This window comes from Cetorhinus maximus, chromosome 6, assembly GCF_964194155.1.
Source record: "Cetorhinus maximus chromosome 6, sCetMax3.hap1.1, whole genome shotgun sequence".
NCBI lineage: Eukaryota > Metazoa > Chordata > Chondrichthyes > Lamniformes > Cetorhinidae > Cetorhinus > Cetorhinus maximus.
Window position 1 is genome coordinate 30,042,568 of NC_135884.1, and position 21,650 is coordinate 30,064,217.

General features: G+C 45.8%; 1 protein-coding gene across 1 annotated transcript in view; it reads left to right on the forward strand.

Moving 5' to 3' along the window:
• cacna1db (calcium channel, voltage-dependent, L type, alpha 1D subunit, b) overlaps window positions 1–21,650 on the forward strand; it is a 681,678-nt gene that overhangs the window by 317,244 nt on the left and 342,784 nt on the right. Inside the window, exons 11-12 of the mRNA XM_078543507.1 lie at window positions 2,992–3,018; window positions 15,111–15,271. Coding sequence (XP_078399633.1) covers window positions 2,992–3,018; window positions 15,111–15,271 — 188 coding nt within the window. The remainder of the gene's footprint in view (window positions 1–2,991; window positions 3,019–15,110; window positions 15,272–21,650) is intronic.

The following is a 21,650-nucleotide window of genomic DNA, read 5'->3' on the forward strand; positions in this document are numbered from 1 at the left end:
AGCCACCCCTGCCTTACGGTTGGCCTGGTAGGTAGAGACTTGTCCATGAGCCCCACTAAAAACGATGTGGTGCTGCCTGTGAAGCCTGGTGCTGATGACCGCAAGTGCTGCCCAAAGCAAGGTAGGCAAACAAACTTTGAAGTCCTGAGCGAAGCGCAGCTCGTCAGCTCCTTGTCACTTATGTACAGTTGTGCATCACGCTGATGTGTCTGGATGATCCAGTGTGGGGGGATGATTCTGGTGGGCAGGGTTTATAATTATATGCAGATATATTAAAATGATGTTCCCGACGTCCGACGGCAGGAAACGCAGCCCGCCATTGATGAGTGAAGCAGACAATCGCAAACTGGTTTCACGACGTCGTGGAACCAATTTTCAGCCTTCCCACCATATTGTCCACTCACGCCTGCCATGACGCCCGATGCCAATGGGGTTGGAAAGCTTCGGCCTGTGTCTTTATTAAAGTTTTTCCATATATTTGAAATTTTTATTAATATATTTTTGTGAAACATTTTTGGCAGCCAGTGTTTTTTTACTCCTGTTGTAACTTTGTTTTAGAAGTGCCACAATTAAGTATTTTGTGGTACAAGATGGAAGAAGGCATGTCAAACAAAATTTATAGACTGTAGGACAAGTCAACCATTTGTTAATGATCAGTGATGACTGTCCCAGCACCTCTAGTTTACCAGGCAAGAGACTTAACATCTGTAGAAAATAAACCAACAATTAAACTTGTAATAAACAGATGGCACTGCCAGCAATTCACAAGGTCACCACTGCTCTCAATAGTTATGCCTGTAACTCGATCTCTGCTAGTGCTATAACATTAGTTAATATGCTGTCCACACATGAATCAAACCAGCAACTGATGTTATGGTTAGCATAGCTTGCACTTTCATCTACTTCTCCACTAAACATGCTTAGCCAATATTGTTGGTTTTCTACATTTCCCAAAGCGCAGGAGTCACTGATGGCATGCCATTTATTCAATTTGATGCCCATCCTAAATGTCACTGAATGACCAAGATTGTGTTTTAATATTTTCATGTGTAAAACCTAAGAAACTGTTGGATGCTGACTGTGTGTTCTGCTGAGGAATAGGTATGCATGAACCACAGATTCATAGAATAGTTACAGCACAGAAGGAAGCCATTCAGCCCATTGTGTCTATGCCAGCTCTCTGCAAGAGCAACTCAGTTAGCCCCACTCCCTTGTCTTTTACCTATAGCCCTGCAATTCACGGTATCACAGTATCTTTACAGTGCAGGAGGAGGCTATTTGGCCCATTAAGTCTGCACTGGCTCTCTGAAAGAGCATTCCACCTCGTCCCACTCCCCTGCCATATCCCCGTAACCTTGCACACTCTGTCTTTTCAGGTAGCAATCCGACTCTCTTTTGAATACCTCGATCGAACCAGCCTCTACCACCCTTTCAGGAAGTTTGTTCCAGACTCCAACCACCCACTGGGTGAAAAAATTTTTCCTCATCACATTTACTCCTTTTGCCAATTATTTTAAATCTTCAGATAATTAGCCAATACATTTTGAAAGCCACGATTGACTCTGCCTCCGCCATTCTTTCAGTGCATTCCAGATCCTGATTTCTTTATGCCACCTTTGGTTATCTTTAATCAATGTCCTCTGGTTCTCAATCCTTCCACCAATGAGAACAATTTCTCCTTATCTACTCTGTCCAGACCTCTCATGATTTTCAACAAATCTATCAAATCTGTTGTCAACCTTCATTTCTCTAAGGAGAGCAGCCCCAATTTCTCTAATCTCAGATGCATTCATAGGGTTAAGAGTGCGTGAGGCTTGGCTGGGCTAGTTGTAAATTTGGAACAGGCTGACATGCAGAGCTTTGTGAGACAGAATCTTGGGCTATCCACCAGATTCATGTTACTATTTGGTAGTCTTGTCCAATTAAATTAAAGAATGCTCCATGCTCCGACATCTTCCATAAAAACATCGACCTTGGTTGCCACCCTCTGTCAGACATGGTGTACTGCTGTCCTTTGGAAAAGGGTAGTCCAGAATTCCAAACAGGGAGAACCACCTCATCTAGCATGCCAGCCATCAAATCTTGCCAGCTATCAAAGAGATGCTTGGAGGCTTTGTGGCTGTGCCACTTGCCAACAGATTCTAGGGCTGACTTTTTAATTGGATACTTCCTAAAATAAATGGAGTTGGAGAAAGTACTGGTCAGTGAATTAAAGACTAGCAGTCTCTGATTTGTTATTTTAAAAGAAACTTAGGCACCATGACCCGTGATTTCCTGACCAGCACTCCAGGTGACTGCTGCTCCTTACTGGGAGAATCTGACCATAGACTCAGTCGTACTATTTTTACTATCTTTTGCCACAAACTTAAGTTTCCATCCTTCTCGGCACTCACTACTTCCTCCATATAACATATTTCACATTTACAACTTAACCAGCCAAGGTTTTAAGAAGGCTCCACATTTTTTTCATTACTATACAAAGCCATCTATCTTGGCCTCATCTCTTCAATTTGAGCTGTTAGGTTGCAGCCACACAAATTTCTACAAAATTGCGTAAAGCATAAGCTGGGAAAGGAGTACAAATAATATTAATTAATTAGTCAGTGGCACAACTGGATTGTCATCATGCTCCCATGATTTGGAACTTGTACTGTGTTTTTAAGCACTTTTAATCAGGATAGCTAAATCAGCTAATGCCTGGTCCTGGATCATGAAGATAGAAGAAAAACATGCTTATTTCACTAAACTACAATACCAACAATCTGTTCCATTCTTGGATTTTCTGCAGTGTTATGACGTTGATGTAAGTGCCACTGGTGTCATTATCCCTTCAATTTAGTATTCATTCAGTGCATACAAACAACATTTTGTAAAATCAGTACAAAATAGATGAATGTATTTAGCGTATAGTCTTATTTCATAGTTTAAGAAACTCTCAGATTAATTCAATAATGTTTTGTTAATTTTTTCCATATTTTCTTTACATTACAGTATCCGAATTTCTAAGTCAAAGTTCAGGTCAGTACCTTTTTTCTCTAACTTTTCAGCTTCAGTTTCAATTAGTGGAAAGTGGCAAACCATGATTTAAATTGATGCACGTTATCTATAATAGTTAAATACTTTATTATTAAACTTTATTTCACTGCATCATTACTGAAAGATCACAGATATTATTTGCTCTAATGAAAACTCCATTTGTGGAATGTGTGTATAAGTAAAGAAAAGAACCATTGTTTTCAATTACCATTGACACAATTCAGCATATATACTTGAAGTTTTTTATTTGTGATATAATTTAAGCCATATGGGATTTTGAGCTACCATTATGTAAGATTTTGTTTGTTTATATTTTGGGCGGGATTTTCCGGTCCTGCCAGTTGTGGGGGGGGTGGGGGGGGCGCGTCATTGCAGGTTGGACCGGAAACTTTGGAGTGCGACCAAAAGTCAGTTTTGCACCGGTGTATAAATGGATTGCAGTTTTCCTCTCCTGCCTTTCATGGCGGGTTGGATTGCCTGCTGCGCCGTGTCGGGAACCATATGTACATGCCTTTGTTTATTCGCTTATGGGATGTGGGCATCGCTAGGTAGGCCAGCATTTATTGCGCATCCCTAATTGCCCTTGAGAAGGTGGTGGTGAGCTGTCTTTTTGAACGACTGAAGTCCATGTAGTGTAGGTACATCCACAGTGCTGTTAGGGAGGCATCTCATGAAGGCTCATTAAAAATCCAGCTCCCCAGAATCATGCTCCCACTCCAAATCTAATGGTCTCACTGGCGGCTAATTAGACCAGTGTGAATCACGACTGCATATAACTGACGTGCACCTGCCAGAACTGCACCACTCGTGACTTTGAGGTTTGTATGTGCAGCATTTGCCGACCTTTCATTACGCTGCTCTCACAGCTGCTCTGCTCTGTGCCAGGCTGCTCAGGCAAGATAAGCGGGAAGGGAAGTCGGGGGGGGGAGAAAGGCACACTCTTGTCTGCGGGGGGTGGTGAGACTAGACAGAGAGAAGGGGCTGGAAGGCACACACCTGACTGTGGGGCTAGTGAGACTAGACAGAGACAACGGAAGGGGCTGGAAGGCACACGCTTGACTAGGGGGTATGAGACTAGATATAGACAAAGGAAGGGCTGGACGGCAAACACTTGACCGGAAGGGGGTGCTATTTACAAGGGCCCAGGAGGGAAGGGGTGGATAGACACACAAGACTTGTGGAAGGGGAGGTGTTAAACAAAGAGGGGAGATATGCCTGAATCAATCAGGGGCAGTGCACAACTTGTAGTCAGGGCCAGAAAGCAAAAGCAGTCCTGGCGCAGTGTGCACCATGCTACAAGGCTTTGCCTGGCACACATGTCTTGGTCCCAGTCCAGGGAGGGGGAGGGCTTCTCTGTGCTTTGTTGGTCGTGCACAGCATGGTGTACAGGGCATGGTCAGTCCCCCACACATTTGCATCCTGGGGGTTGGTGGCTTGGTACTGGGCAGCAGATTGCACAGTCAGGGGAGGCATCTGCAGCCTGTAAATGGGGAGCTGGTAAGTAAGAGGGGGGCACTCGATGTTCTTATAGGGGGTCTCGATAGGTCACTGTGCATAGGGCCTCAAGATGGGGAGGGGTGAGTTGACATGGGGCATGGGAACATCCACAGATAACAGTTCAGGAGGAAGAACAGGGATATCTGCAGAATAACAGTGGGCTCTAGGATTAAAGGGGGAGGCAGGAGGGTGATTGGAGGGAGGGTAACTTGCATACGATGCTCTTCCAGGATGGTAGGAGGGACTTGGACAGTGACGGAGTGGGGTGTGGGTGGGGAGGTTGGAAGCTGGTCTGATAATAGAAGTGGAGCAGCACCATTTCGACAAACGATGGAATGACTCAATTGAAAAATAACCTAGGAAGAAAATTGCTGGTGGACTGGGGGGGGGTCTGACTTCCACTTGCTCAATGTGCAGCTGATCTGTGATCATCCAAAAGCAGATTATGTAGGTCTGTACAAGGTATCCTGGGAGTCCGCACGACTCTTACATCTTGAGTTGCCTGCAGGCGTCACAGATCTTCAAGGACCCTCAGCACATTAGGGGCCGGCTCACCAGTGATAAAGGCCACCCCCAAAGAGTGCTTCAGAGGAGAGGTACAATGCAGCTCATTCTGCAACACGCTCCTTGATTCAGAAGACCATCGACATGTTGAAGATGTGTTTCAGATGTCTGGACTGGTCGATACTCTCCCCAGAAGGTGTCCCATGTCACTTTGGTTTGCTGTGCTCTACCCAAGCTGGCGCTCCAAAGAGGGAGATGTTGCCAGATGGCGAGATGGAGGAACTGCACGTCTCCTCCAATGAGGAGGATGTTGAAAGAGATGACCTCAAAGAGGACGAGGATGTTGAGGCCCCACAGGAAGAGGCCACAGCACAGGCCAGACATGACATGACAAATGTGCCCATGAGACCCTTATAGCCACAAGGTTCCAGGAAGATGAAGACGACTAGCTCATATGAGCCTCTTTCACCTGTGCCCTCCATGCACGCTTGACATTAATGCCTTCTTCAACATCTTCAGCACCTCATTGAAGGACATCAATCTCAGAATGAGTAGTCACAATCTTGCATGATGATGGCTCCATCCTTGGAAGGCTAGGCAGCCTGTGGAACATGTGGCTTTTCTGTAACGGGATAAGAAATATACCAGCTCTCACTACGAAATAAGCAGACATAGTGTAGTCTTTTCAAGCATCTCGCCAACATGTCACTGCCTATGGCAGCCTTCAAGAGGCAGGGGCAGCACTGCAAACCTCAGTGCACTCATGGCAGTATGCCTGGAGCATTGCAAGGCACATCAAGGAGGATAATCATCAATCACTTGACTGCCTGAGGATTGATCTGAACCCAGATTGCAGCACCTCTTCACAGGCCACCTCTCATGCAAAAACAATGTCCTGGCCTCATTCTCATACTAAGTCCCCGGCATGAGATCGTTCTTTGGGACACTGATCTGTCACTCTCAGTCATGGATGCGAGCCTGAAGTCAGGTCACTTTTATGTGCACAGAGAGAGCTTCAGCCACACCATCGTCTGATCATTGACAAGCGCTCATGACCCAGCCTTTACCTGGAGCTTCCCAAGTTCATGTCCAGCATTGCCTTGGCATCTGAGTATGAGGTGGCTCAGTCAGCCATGACACAGCATTTAAGCATTACTTAGTAACTTTGTTGATCATAAAGTGCACACATTAGATATATTGGAGCTTTGCCCTGATCCCATTTCGGGACTCCACATTTTCGTTCCAGCAGTTTAAGATATACACAAGGAAGCCTGGGATGCTGATGGCACTGTAACGATCGGATAACCATGTCGAGCCATGCTAGCCAGACCTTCAGGTGCAAATCAGCATCCTCCTGTTTAATAGGCCGGCATCATGATGCTAAACACACACCTCTAACCTTGCATAGTCATGGCCATCTAACAGACATTTCAGGAGTCAGCAAGTGCTTGCTAGGTCCATAGCTCTGCATTTTGCAGGTGGAGAGTGGGAACTATTTTAGGGGTGATGTCTAGGTGTAAATGCAGTCACAATGTCACGCCACAGGCCGCCATGAACAGCTAAGGTTATTACTTGAAATGTAATCCATACCCAAACCTGACAGACATTACATGGAGGCCATTGAAAAATGCACTGGGTTAGAATGACTCCAATGCGGGTTGCCATTAAATCCATTAACATCCACAGACAACAGACTTCAGTGCAGCAGCATCAGGAGAATAAAAAAAATTGCAAAATCTATACCCATGAGACCTAATGATATGATCCTCTGATGCAAGTCTAAGATATGCATTGCACAACCACCGTGTTGATAGAGCAATTGGCTTTGTTCATGTTGCTGCCGTGGACATAAAGACAACTCATTGTACTGAGATTGTACCAAAAACCATAGACCTGAGGGACATGATGGGAGCTAAGTGAGGAGGGGGGCATCTGTTACACTTGTATGACCTTGGAGCATTGCATCAGAAAGAAGAGCCATTTACTAGATGAGACTTTCAGAAAAAGGAAAATATATCTACAGATGTGCTAAGTATATACAGTGACTGAACACCCGTGCCACCATTGTGCTGCTAGTAATTCTTAATTTTTCTTACCCTATTCTATGTCTAGGTGCATCACCAACTTCCGCAGCAGAGGTGGAGGCAGCCTGCTGACTGCTATGCCCTGTTGTCTATGATGACCTTGGCGGCATGCTCTGGAGGGCCTTGGCCTGCTTTGGGTCTCTTGTTGTGGGGCAGGTGCACTGTCCTCAGCCTGAGAAGCTGGAGCGACTGGGGTCAAAGACAGAGGGGACTTGGAGTGGCTGGACAGCCCTGGAGAGTCCTGGGTGGATTGCCCTGGGGTGTCCAGTTGACGATCCCCCTCCCTGTGGGTGTCTGAGGGCCCCTCCCTGACTGCTTGAGGGAAGGTGCTCTTGGAGGGAGATTGAGGTGCCCCGACCCCCACTTGCTTAGCCACTGATGGATCCCACTCATCGCTATAGCGATGGTCTGCCGGTCCGAGTGCATATCCGGCACAAATTGCTGGAGCAGGGTCTCCATGGCGGAAGCCACCCTTCCAATGGTGACCTTGATATTCTGGCATGTTGGTGCCACTGCATCAGACAGAACAGATTCTTCCATCCACCGTTCTAATCTGCTGACGGCCTCTGCCAACCCTGCCTGCTTTACCCCGCCTGTCTTTGAAGCTCCAACATCTCTCTCAGGCCCAATTCCAGAGGCTCATCATCAGACTTGGACTTAGCAGGAGCCTGACCTCCAGCAGTCCTCCGATTGTCAGTAATCTTGGCTGTCACTGCCTCTGCCTGCTGTGGACTCCAATCTGTGCTGTGCACACCAGATGGTGACCCTGAGCCTGCTCTAAAACTAGGTCCCACTGATGTGTGTGTCTCTGTGCTGGTGTTGGGTGCACGTGAATGCAGTGATGGGTCCACATCTGGTGGTTCATCAGGATCCTTATCTGAGATGGTCTAGGGGCTGGGGCTGATGGGCTGGCTGGCTGGCTGTGTACCTCCACCTTTTCTTGTTGGTGCTGTAATAGAGGGAAGAGCTAATTTGTGATTGGTGGAGGTTCACCTACATTAAAGAGCACTCTCAGTTTTGGTGGGTGAGCAAAAACTACTGGATGGACCCTCACTGGCTTGTTGGGAGATGCTGATCTTGTTTTTGGCACAGGAACGGTGCCTGTCTTCGCTGGCCAGCTGTGCCACTGCCCTTCAAAGGTGGTGACTGGCCTGAGGTCTGGCATCCCCCCTCTATCTGGGATCTCTCCCTGGTGGCGTGGATTATCTTGTCCTGCATAAAGACAGATGTGTGTGCTGAGTGGACCTATCTTAAGGGCTGAAGACGTGACCTGTGCAGGATGTGACAAGAGATGAAGATGTTAAACTGTGTGTGAGAGAATCAATGGCGATGTCCCTTGTGCTGGTAGTGTGTGATTCCTGAGGGCTGTAACCCCGCGAATGCTTGATGGCCTTCTGAGAGTTTGAGTTGAGAGTGAGGAGAAGGTTGACTTACTCTCCTGCACTGCAGAGCGGTCCTCTTCTGAGGTCACAGGTGCTGACCGCACTGGTGATCTCCTTCAAAGCCTTGGTGGTGAGGTTGGTGTACCTTTGGCTCCCATCATGGGTGTAGGGGACCTCCCACTGGTCCTTGACTGCTTGGATGAGTCTGTCCAGGCACTTGCGCTGAACTTCGGGGCACAGCGCTCGCTCTCTGGGGGCCATCACTCGCCACAATTCCTGGACCGCAGAGAGTGAATTTGTGGTGGGTTCCGTTTTAATATGGTGCTTGGAACTGCAACCCAATGAGGTAATGGCGGGGTGCACGTTTCCCAGCTTTCCCTGCCACGAGATATAGCATGCTTCTCGTTTATGCATTCGTAACGAGGTGAAAAGCGGGCGTTCTGGTGCGGCAAACCATCCTGCCAGCCAGCAGGAGCCATGCCGACTTTCCCACCTGCCACCACACTTTGTCTCTGGAGTGGAAAATTTGGCCCTTTGCTCCTGCTGCATCACCTGAACAAACCGTGAGGTACTGAGCTGAATTTAATGGCCATGGTGGTGGACCCCTCCACCAGCTGGAAAGTCTGTGGCAACCCAGACACGGCCATTTCCAGGCGCTGCAGTGGGATTAAATGTGAATCAGGCAGTTAACTTGCAGCCATAGAGATTCCCGTGGCTTTAAAGACCAAGTCCTCAAGAGCTGCCAGCCAATCAGTTGGTTGGAAGCTCTTAAGTCCCGGAAATGGGAGTGGTGGCCACTGATGGTACTGCAGGAGGCCTGAAGCAGCAACATTGATAGAGGCCCCAGAAGAGAGGTGAGTGGGTTGGGCTTGTGAGGGGCCTGTATGACTGGTCTTAGCAAGGGATTGGTGGTGGGGGATGTCAATTTGGAGGGCGGGGCAGAGGGTTTCTTTCAGTAGGGCAGCCCTTGCCGCCAGCAGGGCCCTCCTTTGGGGTACAGGGTGCCTAATCGGAAAAGTACCACCCCCCAAGCTCACAGGGATGTTACCAGAGTGCACCTGGTGGCCCCTCCATGTTGTACAATACCAGCGGCAGAGAGATGTGGCCCTTATGTGGCCATTGATTAACCACTTAGGACCTTCAATTGGCTTCCATGCAGGATGTCTAAATTTAACTGGTATTTCCTTCTGGGTCTCCTCGACAATCCCCACCCCTGAATTCATCGTTGGAGAAAAGGGCTCTCCACTCGATTATATGGCCCAGTCTAAGAGAGAAGATGAAACTTATATAGCAACCATAAGCAACTGCATTACTGCCAGTGAAGTACTTTTAAATTGTTGTACTGTAGGGAAATGCATCAGCCAATTTATGCATGGCAAAACCCCACAAACAACAATGAAGTAATCACCAGATAATCTCTTTCTATTTCAGTGATGTTGGTTGAAGGTTAATTATTTGTCAGGACACTGTTGTTTCGATTATGTCCATTTGAGAGAGCAGATGGACTACATTTTAATGTGTTATCTGAAAGATTGCATCTCTGACAGTGTAACACTTTCTTAGTACTGTCCAGAACTGTCAACCTAAATCATGTGCTCAGGTCTCTGGAGTGGGAATTGAACCCATGGCTATAGTGACTCAGGCTTCCACAGAACTAAGGCTGATAATCGAGACTCCCAGGTGTCTTTCAGATCCATCCTTGGCTATTTCAACACCACTTGCGAAGTCTGCATGAAGTATGCCCATTTTTCTTTCCGGTGTAGAGTAATTTACATTGGTAAATTAAATTAAACTTAAATGTTACCAACCATTGTTCAGCCCACTCATTTATTTTGTTCAGCTCATTCTGTAGTTTCTGGCAGTCTCCTGACTGGTATTGTCTGCAAGTTTAACTAATTGGCATTGAGTTTTAATCCAAGTAACTGATGTAAGTTAGAAACAATAATGGCCTCCATGTTGAGCCCTTCCTCTGGGCCTGCAATTACAGTCTTAACCAGTCCCCACTCTTTTTTAACCCTTCGGCCAGTTTTGTCTTATTAGTCCATTGTGGAGTTTTACTTGGAGCTGGTGGACTTGGTTACTGTCTTTGTCCTTTCCGACTTGCATGTTTGACCAGCTCCCCGGGCAGCAGTAGGCAAATGATGTTCTATATCTCCTGGGAGCTGATTGTTGTATGCTTGTTGTAATGGACCAGGTAGGAAGACTCACCTGTGATGCATTTGAAAATATCATTCACAAAGGAATTCATGATACTCATGACCTTGGACGGGTCGGTGGCCGGGTGAACCTGCTTCATCACTTTGTACAAGTAGATGGAGTAACTCTACTTCCTCAACTTTTTTCTCTTCTTGCTGCTCTTCGCTGGTACTTTACTCAAGACTTCAGGCAGTTTTCCCTTTAATGTCCACAGGTGGGCTTAATTAGTAACCTTTAATTTGGAAATTTGTCAGATGTCTTTTGGAGTCTTAACTAAACAGCACCAAAAGGTTTATTATGGTTGACTTGGGTTGTCACTTCCTTAAAGAAATCAAGGATGTTGGTCAGGTAAGATCTTCCCTAAAGTTATTGACTGATTCCTCTAAGGGTCCGTGAACCACGGTTCTTTAAAATCTTAGCCCGACTCCCAAGAAACTTGCAGAGGTGTAGGGGATACCTATCTCCACAATGGACTCAACCAGGCTGAGAGTGCTGGATGCACTCTTCTGACAGGAAGCAGCCTACACTGTTTAAAGGCACTCACAAAATCTCACAGCCTGGGAATGGGGCCGGGAATCCGGAATCACATCACCTCTCAACCTTCTCTAAGGAGAACAGTCCCAGCTTCTCCAATCTAATCACATAACGGAAGTGTCTCATCCTCGTTACCATTCTCATAAATCTTCTCTGCACCCTCTCCAATGCCTTCACGTCCTTTCTAAAGTGTGATGCCCAGAGTTAGACAAATGCTCCAGTTGAGACTGAACCAGTGCTTTATGAAGGTTCATCATAACTTACTTGCCTTTGTACTCTAGGCTTCTATTTATAAAGCCCAGGATCCTATAAGATTTAGCAACCGCTTTTGCAATCTGTCCTGCCACCCTCAAAGATGTATACACATATATACACATATATCTCCAGACCCCTCTGCTCATGCACCCCCCTTCAAAAATGTGTTTTTATGTTAAAAAAAATTGTCTCTCCCTGTTTTTCTACACAAAAAGTATCACTTGGCACTTCTCTGCATTAAATTCTATCTACCACATTTGCCCATTCTATCAGCCTGACGGTGTGTCCTCTTGAAGTCTATCACTATCCTCCTCATGGGTTTGCAATGCTTCCATGATTTACGTCATCTGGAGATTTTGAAATTGTGCCCCATAGACCCAAGCCTAGGTCATTAATATAGATAAGAAAAGCAGCAGTCCGAATACCAACCCTGGGAAATATATTGCCCCACAATATACCATCCTCCATTCCAAAAACAACCATTCACCACTACTGTTTCCTGTCACTCAGCCAACTTCATATCCATGCTGCCACTGTCCTCTTTATTCCAGGGCTTCAGCTTTGCTACAAGCCTGGACCTGTGGAGCAGTGGAGACGTTGGCCTGGATTTTCATTCTCGAGGTGGATAGGGGGAGTTGGGAAATTCCCAGTTCAGTCAGCCCACCTTGAGAGAACGCGCCCGCCAAGGCGGGATCTTCATTGCTGGGTGCTGGCTGGAGTTGGGCCAGCTGACTCAGGAGGAATTGTGGAGGCAGCTACAGGGGCGTACATAATGAGACTTGGCTGAGAGCCCAGACATCTATAAGAATAACACAACACCTGCTCCCCAGTATAAAGATTGTTTGATTGACAGCTCAGGCTCTCTGATCTCTGTCATCAATTTCACTATGTTTGTTTACATAGCTCAATAGGTTTCAAGTGCTTGTGGTTTGTAGTTTTTGAAACTTCAAAGGGCCTGGATGATTGACACTTTTATTAGATTTCAGCCTAGACATTTTTTTGTCAATAGGAGAAATTTGTCAATGGAATACATTTTTTCAAAGCTTTTATTTACACATACCACTTTACACTGTGATGCTCATTGGTTCTAGAAAATGTGCAGGGGGTGGGCCGATGGGCATGTAAGTGCCAGAGCTTGGCATAGGGTGCATGAGGAGACATGGGGTGAATGGGGGGTCTGAACCTGGCATAATGGGGCATAGGGAATGCGTAGGGACGTAATTTGGCATAGGAGCCATGAGGGCGACCTTATGAACTTACCTTTTGAAAGGTAAGTTCATGCACAATAGGATTCACAATTCCTCTAAGGGTCCGTGAACCACGATTCTTTAAAAATGTCACCTGACTCCATGAAAATTGCAGAGGAGCAGGGGATATCTATCTCCACAATGGACTCAACCAGGTTGGGAGTAACAGATGCACACTTCTGACAGGAAGCAGCCCACACCGTTTAAAGGCACTCCCAAAAACCGCACAGCCTGGGAATGGGGTCGGGAATCCCGGAACCGGGACCCGCCTGCCATTTTTAAGGGGCTCCCGGGTCAACCTGACTTAGTGAAAATCCAGACCATTACCTCAATAACCATTAATGACAAGAACTAAGAAATACAGTAAATCAATCAAGGAGACTCAAGGGAGTCACAGTTAGGGATGCATAGGTAGGAATAGACTTTTGTCATGCATGTATTTGGAAGACATAAGAAAGGTATATACTAACTGATGTCATGGTTTCTCATTAGTGAGTACAATGAGCAAGGAATGGGTGCTTCTGTGCAGACTTATTGAAGGGGTGGAGGGGCATTAAATTACGGGGGTTCTTCTGATCAATCGCAGTAATGTTGGAGGATTGACAGAAACCTCAGAAAGACATGTAAGTGAGCTTTCTGTTGATCTTTCACTGTGGTCAAAGGAGCAGATCATGAAATGCATGAATGCATGGAAATTCCCAGTATTTATATATTTCCTCTACGTTAAAAAAAAACTACATTTATTTAGCAACGTTATCATCAAAATATGTTAAAACAGTTCACAAAATAAATTGTGGGGTGCAGTGATTTACTCTGTTGGCAAATATTACAGTCATTCTGCATCAAAAATGGCCTGCAAACAGCAATCTGAGAAAATACCAGTTAATATGTGCTTTTTGATGATATTGGTTGACCCATGGATGGTCAGGACATTGAAAGAACATCATGTTCATTGTCAAATTTTACCTTGGTATATTTAACATTCAGCTGAAATACCAGAACAAGTAGGCACAAGGGCCTGGATTTTTAAATGGGTCCGGGGTGGGATTGGAGGTGGGCAGGTGAGCATTTGGCATCACCGGCCTCCACACTGGTTTGCCGCCACAATCCTAAACCCGAGCCGTTTTCAATGAGGGTTGCTTTGTGATGGATTGGCCAGCTGACAGCCAATTACAGTAAATTATGGGATCCATTAAGGCCCTGTTCTCACGCTGACTGGAATTTCCAGTTGGCAATGCGGGCAGCTCACATTGATCTGGACCACATCCAGGCAATGGTGTGGTCAGGGCGGGGCATGAAAGATCAAGTGAAGGACGCCCTCCCTCCCCCCCCACCTCACCTGGACCCATAACAGCCGCTGGGCCACAGCTGCGTCTGCTGGCCTTTATCTGGAGGAACTGCCCCTCCAGGATCATGGTCAGGCAGCTGTGGCTGTTTAAAAGTAGTGCCTTTGTCTCTCGCAGTCTCCATGCTCAGATCAGCAGCTCCCATCTTGGCAGGTGGGGCTGCCAATCACAGAGTGCGACCATTGGTCCTCCAGCACCGCAGAGGCCTGAAAGATGCCAAGCAGGGTCAGGTCCTGGAACTAGCTTCCACTTACAGTTCTCAGCCCCAAATGAAAATCCAGCCCAAGATTTTAACTAATTCATCCACTTCCACAGAGTTGAAGTGGATTTAATCTTTTATAAACATTGCAGTACTGCCGTTAAAACACTTGTTTGGGATGGTATGAAGTGTCGGCTAAATAATTTGCATCATATGATGAGTTAGATTTTCTTCAGAGTGTGAGGCATTTTGTTTTGGGTTGGCATACCTTTTTCATCCTGGTCAATAGAAAATGCATAAGAAGAATTTCAACTTGCATATGAATATCAATGTGATATTTTCTACAAATTTCCATATATAAGGATTTAAATCACAGGATTTAATACAGTATTGATAAGTTTTCCAACTTATTCTCACTGGACATAAAAGGTTACAATAATTAATAAATCATGAGTTGAGTGTTTAAAATTAGTACTTTATGAATTTTTGAATGACGGGTGACTTATTATTTATCTTTATAATCAAGTACAATTTAAGTGTATTACAAAATGGCATAGGGTTTACAATCTTTTATAGATAAAGCGCATAGTCTAGGGAATGAATTGAATTGAAGAGATAAAAATGTGAATGCCGTACCATGTGCAATTTAAGAGTCGTACTTCAGTCCTTGGATTAAGCAAAATTACAAAATTAACTAATCAATACAAATTGATCAAATAGAGATATCCAACAATATTTTTGAATGAGTTGCTTTCGGATTTTCTTTTCTTTCGCTTAGGTATAAAGTTTAAAACTTCTTCGTGGTGTAATCAGCATCTTTTCATTTTCAGCCGACGCTGGCGTCGTTGGAACCGCTGTTGGAGAAGAAAATGTCGAGCTGGTGTGAAGTCTGTTTCTTTCTACTGGCTAGTTATTATTCTTGTTTTTCTCAATACATTAACCATTTCATCAGAGCACTACAACCAGCCTTTTTGGCTAACATTGATTCAGGGTAAGAGTACAACTTTGTTTTCACATAAATATTAGCAAGCAATAAACACTCAAGTAAATTGTTTTATCATTGCATTATTACCTATTGGTTAGATAATGCCCATTGATTAATTCTAAATGGTACACAGCTGCAAATTGCTTTATTCATAGTTGTAAATTCAAGCGTTATTTATTTACACCAGTTCACTTACACAAAGTTAAAATTGTACTTTTTAATCCTAAGTATACTGCATTATTAGGCTGGATTCAGTCAGGCCAATGAGGGCCTCGGTCTCGAAGAAATGGGCCAAAGAACTGGCAGGGAACCCCTGTCATTTCCATGGGGGAGGCCCAATGACATTGTGTGCCCTTCAGTGCCAATTCATGACCCGATGACAGAAATCCCACCTGCCGAGAGCTGTCGGCCATTCAGAGGCCAGCAGTTCCACTGGGGGAATGGTGGCAGCTGCCGGCAATGCACCCACCAGAGATCCAGGATCAGCGAAGGATCCAGGCCACAGATTAGGGAGGGAGGGCTAATGCGTTACGGGGTGGGGGTTGGAGAAGAAGGTAGCAGGAGATTTGAGGCAAGGGCAAGGAGGTTGGCTTTCAGTGGCCTGCCTACCCACCCTCCCCCCACTTTCAGATGCCGGCTCCCTCGATCTGGCACTGAATGCATGGTTACAAGGCGCCCACACCCTTATTGGTAGGCCATTGGCAAACTTGACAGAATTTGCTGGGCAGCCTTTGGGAGACATGGGAACGCCGTGTGGCTCCCATTTAATACCTGAGTCACCACTAAATTCCAGTAGGCTCAGGGATAATGGATGTTAATTGGCTCATTAATGAGCTTAATTGGCATACCGCTGCCAGCTGCCCAGGATCCTGCGTCAGCCTCTTCCACCCTCTGACTTAATCAGAGGTTTTTTGCCGCCCAGGAGACTGAGACAGGGCTATCCTGTGATTAAGTGGGCCCAACCACGATGTGCTGCATTAAATCCAGCCCAATGTGCAAGTAGTGCACTTGAGTAATGGCTGTTGTCTGAAATTCAATTCTTTTAATTGGAAAATTTATGTTTAATTAAAGAAACAGGGCAGAATTTTCCACTCCCAACAGTGGCGGGAATCTTGATGGGCGGGGGCACAAAATTTGGCGTGAGGGAAAAAGTGAGTTTCCTATCGGCAGGAAATTAATTTGGAATTTTGTCCTCCCGACTTTGATGGTGAGTTAAAAGCGGGTCAAGTTTCCCGCTGATATGTTTTGGGCACCACATTTGCATTAATTTGCATCTCATGAATGCACATTAAAAGGCCAATTTGCCAGAATTACGTTCCTCCTCCAAATTAAGTGCCCCTCCAGTGGATAGTTAGTTTCCCGACTGTATATAAGTGGCGTGCACCTGGCAAGCTTCCTTTTATCAATGACTTTGAGGTTGCTTTCTCCTTCTTGGGGATCTCACTTTACTTCACTCATATTGAGTGTCGTTAGCAAACACTGCTCCAAGGCTGGAAAAGGCAGGCAGGTGATGGCTGGAAAGGTGGGTGAAGGCTGCAAGGATGAGCAAAGGCTGGAGAGGGGAGGCAGGCTTACAGGGAAAGGGGGTGAAAGTGTCCGGGGAAGGGGAGCATGGGGGGAGTGTCTTAGATGGTGGGGTTGGTGGTGTCGATGGTAGAGTCCTGTAGGGGGAACTCAGGGTAGTGGTGATAGGAGGAAACGGTCACAATAGAAGAGGGTATGGGATGTGGTAGGGTGGAAGGTCAAGGGTGAGAGTCTGTTAGGTGAAGGTCTCATCGGGTTGGTCACGGAGGGGGACAAGACAGGTGACTTGGATAATGGGAGGGAGCATTGTCAGGGGGGTATGGGGATGGTAACAGTTGTCGGCTCTGAGGAGAGGAACGACATGTGAAGGTGGATCGTGATAGGGTCCAGGGTAATCAAGGGTTCAAGGGTGACAGAGGGGAGAGGAATGGTGATATTGAGTGGGTCAAGGGTGATGGATGACAGGGGATAGGTAGAAGATGGTGGAGTGAGCTTGAAAGGTAATGTGCAGCATTTTTCCAAACTGACCTTGATCACTCAGTGAGTCAGTAACTGATATCCCTTGAGGTAGGAGGAGGGTCTTTTCGGGTGAGTGGAGTTCAAGGCCAGCAGAAGTGGCCAACTAAAGGGACACCCTAATAATTGTGAGGCAATGGATGTCAACAATGCTCAGTTCTGTTCTCTTTTCTATGGTTAAGCCCACATTGCAGCAGGTTTGTACTCACCTCATGGGTCTCATAACATTGAGATCTCAGCAGGGTGTGGAGCTACTGTTCATTCTGTGCCATTGCCATCAGCTGCAGCCAGAGGCAGGGATGAAGGGAGGGAAGGAGGTGGAATGCCTCCAAGGGCACAGCTGGTGGAGGGCAGCCAACTCATGACTCCAAACCTCCATCCTCCTGGGTAAATGGCCATGGCTGACAAGGGATCATGCAGTTAGTCATTGTATGCTACCAAGGCAATGGTGTCTCAATAGTTTCGAGGGTAGTGGAGACAAGTGAAAAAGTGCCCGATTGAGGTTACTTGCACATGGTTCTCATCACTCTATTCATGTATGAATGGGAGGAATGCCCATCTCTGGTCCTCCAGGATGTCCTTTACCTGGAAAGGGTGGGGTGGGGTGGGAATGCCAGGTCTAGACGGAGGCCAGGTGAAAGGCTTAGCACTTGCCTGTTTGCTTTGAGATTGAGGGAAACCTATAAAAGACATGCTCACTTAATGTATCACTTCAATTCGTCATACATCCACTGAGGTGTTGATGATGCAGGCTGCAGGTAACCCTACCTTGGTCATGGACCTCATCCAGATGAGCAGAGGAGGGAACATTGCAGGTTGGCACAGGGCCAGAAGGAGCAAGGACCTGAGCAGCAAGAGGCAGTGGGGTCTTTATAAGATCAAGAGGCTGGCGAACATAGACCACTGCATCAGTGAGCATTGGGTGTATTGACAGTGGTGTTCTTATCTAGAGATGAGTGAAAGACAATGCCGAAGGTGCCTTCATATGTCCCGGGATGTAGTTGCTCATAGTTGTCAGCTTCTCCAGTGTGAGCTGCGACCGTATGGACTCTGTAGGATTAGTGCAGAGCTCTTGGCCTGTGTGTCTGGGTGCTGTTTAAATATGGTACCAGGGCCGTTGACCTCATGAGGTAACGGTGGGGCTGGCGACTTCCTGCCCACCCCACCACAAGATTCTCTGAGCTCTTCATGGATGTATAATTGAAATGAAATTGTGCATGTTCACCTGCCCCGCCGCCCAGCAGGAATCACACCAACTTTCCCACCTGCCAATAGACTTAGTCTCCATAATGGAAAATTCTGCCCACAGATTCACACTGAAAAACTATACAATCTGCTGAAAAGAATGATGCGTAATCTGCTATTTTAAATATCAGCATAACCAATGGATGATTATTTTAAATGAAAATCATTATTATCAGATTTGTGAAATCTGAAAATGTTTATAGAGACAGAGATAATGTACCTTTGAAAACTTTGAATAAAAATTGTTTCTGATAATTTCTAGAAAGCTTGTCAACAGGATAGTTGCTGTTTTGGACAAAAGGCAGAGGGATAAACCTGGTTACTGCAGACCAGTTAGTTCAACATCAGTGGTGGAAAAACTATTAAAGAGCATTAGCAGAGATAAAATTAATCCTCATTTGGAGAAGCAAGGATAGCACAGATTTGTTAAAGGCAAATCATGTCTGAGCAAGCTGATTGACTTATTTAATGAGGTAATAGAGACAGTTGATTAAGGAAGTGCAGTAGATGTTGTACATATGAAATTCCAAAAGGCATTTAATAAAGTACCACATAACAGACCTATGCGGAAAATAGAAGCACATGGGATTGAAGCAAAGATGCTAATTTCAATACGTAATTGGTTAAGGGATTTGTTATGTCATGAATGCTGAACCTTACAAGATGATTATGTTTTAAAATGTTCCCTTTAAGTTAAAGTAAAACAATACGTTGTGAAAAGATGGATGATGAATTCCTTATAAACACTTAAATTTAGGGAAATGTGCACGTTATATCCAGGAATGTCAGAGAAACTCAAACAGACACCTATTGAGGTGTTGGGTGGCAGATTTTAGCCTTTCACAGTATCTCACAGAACAAAGAACAACTGCTGCGGTGACGTACCTGGGAAAGAATTGGAACTCTCCCAGGGACAAGTCTTCGCTGTTCTGTAAGAAGTGATGGGGAGCTGAAGTAAAGTTTTTTATGGAGAAAACAGCTTTCAGAGCCAACTAAACCGTTCGAAGGGATTGGATACAGGAATCTCTGGAATCCTGGATTGTCAGGACTGTTGTAACCTGAGGAAGAGTTGGATTCGTCGAGGTGTGCCTTACTGATGATAATTGTATCCAGGATAATTCAGGTGGAGTGGAATGATTGTCCAAGGACACTGGAAATTTCAACCTGGCGTTGGAGGGAGAGGTGAATGTCTTTTGGGGAGCTGAGAGTGACTTTGTGACGATTCCTTTAATGCTACATATTTGCTGAAGTGCTGCGTAAAGTAGAAGCAATTTGTAAGATGTGTTTCGGTTGTGTTAGTTAATGTGAAACTTACCATTTTCTTTAGTTTGGTGTGTCAGTTGCCTGTTAATTTACATTTGATCTTTGTTGGTTTTGGCTTGTTTGTTACAGTTAAAGTCTTACGAAGTGAAATCTTATCCATTGGTTTATATTTGTTGGTCATTTGTCAAATTGATCTCTTAAAATGTTATCTGTATTTATGGGGATAGTAACAGTTACAAGAAGCACCAAATGGAGATGAGATATTTCATCACAAGAAGAAAAGATCATAATTATAACTGAAATTATCCTGCACATTTATTTCTTGGATAGAAGAAATGGAACAAGGCTTCCCTTGACCGGAAAGGGTATGGGAGACTAGGCCAGCTCAGGTAAAGTGCTGGTCAATCTGCTGCTTTCAAGGAGGTCTGGTGCTGGCAGGGTCGTTTGTGGAACTGCACAGTCCACAGCCAGCTACACAAAGCACTTGGGGAAAGCCTGTTATTTCACCAAATTCCAGAGATTCTGTTGTTTGTGGATATCCATAGGGAACCTGATGACGTTCTTAACCCTTGCAAACAGTGCATTTGTTACTTGTGTGATTCAGACATGCACATTAGACTGTCTGATGTTCATGGTGTCTCCTGCTGTGTCCTGGAATCAGGTGAAGCAGTGCAATTGTCACTTTGCCTGGCATAGGGAAGGTAGTACATTGCTGTGGCAGTGGGCTACGGTTCCCATTTGAGAAGATTGCTGGAATTTTACCAGCCCTTTGGCAACGGACTAAGTGGTGAGAAGGCTGGCAAAAAGGCACAGGAAGATGTCTGGAGAGGTGCTTGCAGTCTCTCTGCCACCATACCATTTTGCCAGTGCTGTGAGTGTTGGCAGATCAGGCGCCTGTCTTGAGGCCAACTAAACGTCCTTAATTGGCCACTTGGGCCTCTGCAGGCATTTTGCATGCATTGGGTGGGAAGGAGCCGCCATCAAGTGGGGAGACCTGGTGGCCTCCCAACAGGTTCCAATGGTGGTGGGAGGCATTCTTTATGGCCCACGGAGGGGTCACCCCAGCAATGGGTGCCTTGTGGCAATGGCGCCGCTGGTGCCTCATGACCTTCCCCCACCCCTCGCACTATTGTTGGAGCTTGCATGCCTGGCCCCAGCATCCCCCAACCCCACTTACCTTTCTGCAATGGTCGCCAGTCATTGAGTTTTCCTCTGCTCACAGCTGCAGCCTTAGCAATGGCCACTCCAAGTGGTGGCGCTGCTGAGCTGCCAGCCCTTTAATATTGGGCCAGAGGGTTGGGCCATTGTCCTTAATTGGATGCCGTCCCTGGTGGCAGCCACTTAGTTAGCTGCTCCCAGCAGCATGCCTCTTTGGTTCCCGCCACCAGCCAAAGCTAGGCTGCCTCCCCCATTTGGCTCTGTCGGTAGAACTTTCTGCATGTAATCCAGCCTTATATGTTGGTCACTTTATGTGTGAAGAACTACTTTCTGAAAACAGCCCTTAATTTGTTTTTTTTTAACCAATTCTACCTATGTTCTACAATTGTGAGAAGACTTAATGTAATGCCCTAGATTTACTCCTATATTCCACACAGTATGATATACCTCAATAAGGTTCGCTCCTAATTGCCTCCTATTAAGGCCGAAAAGACTGAATTTTTGCCCATCTGATAACAGGCTTCAAACTTGTGGCCCTTTCTTGTACTGCATACAGAGTGCTCAGATTGAATATTGTAGATGGGTGGCCCTGTTGCTTCGTTTCAGCATGATGGTATCTGTCTGAAACACGACTGAGATTGAAGCATTGTTTAGAATCCTATAGCTTATGAATTGCGAC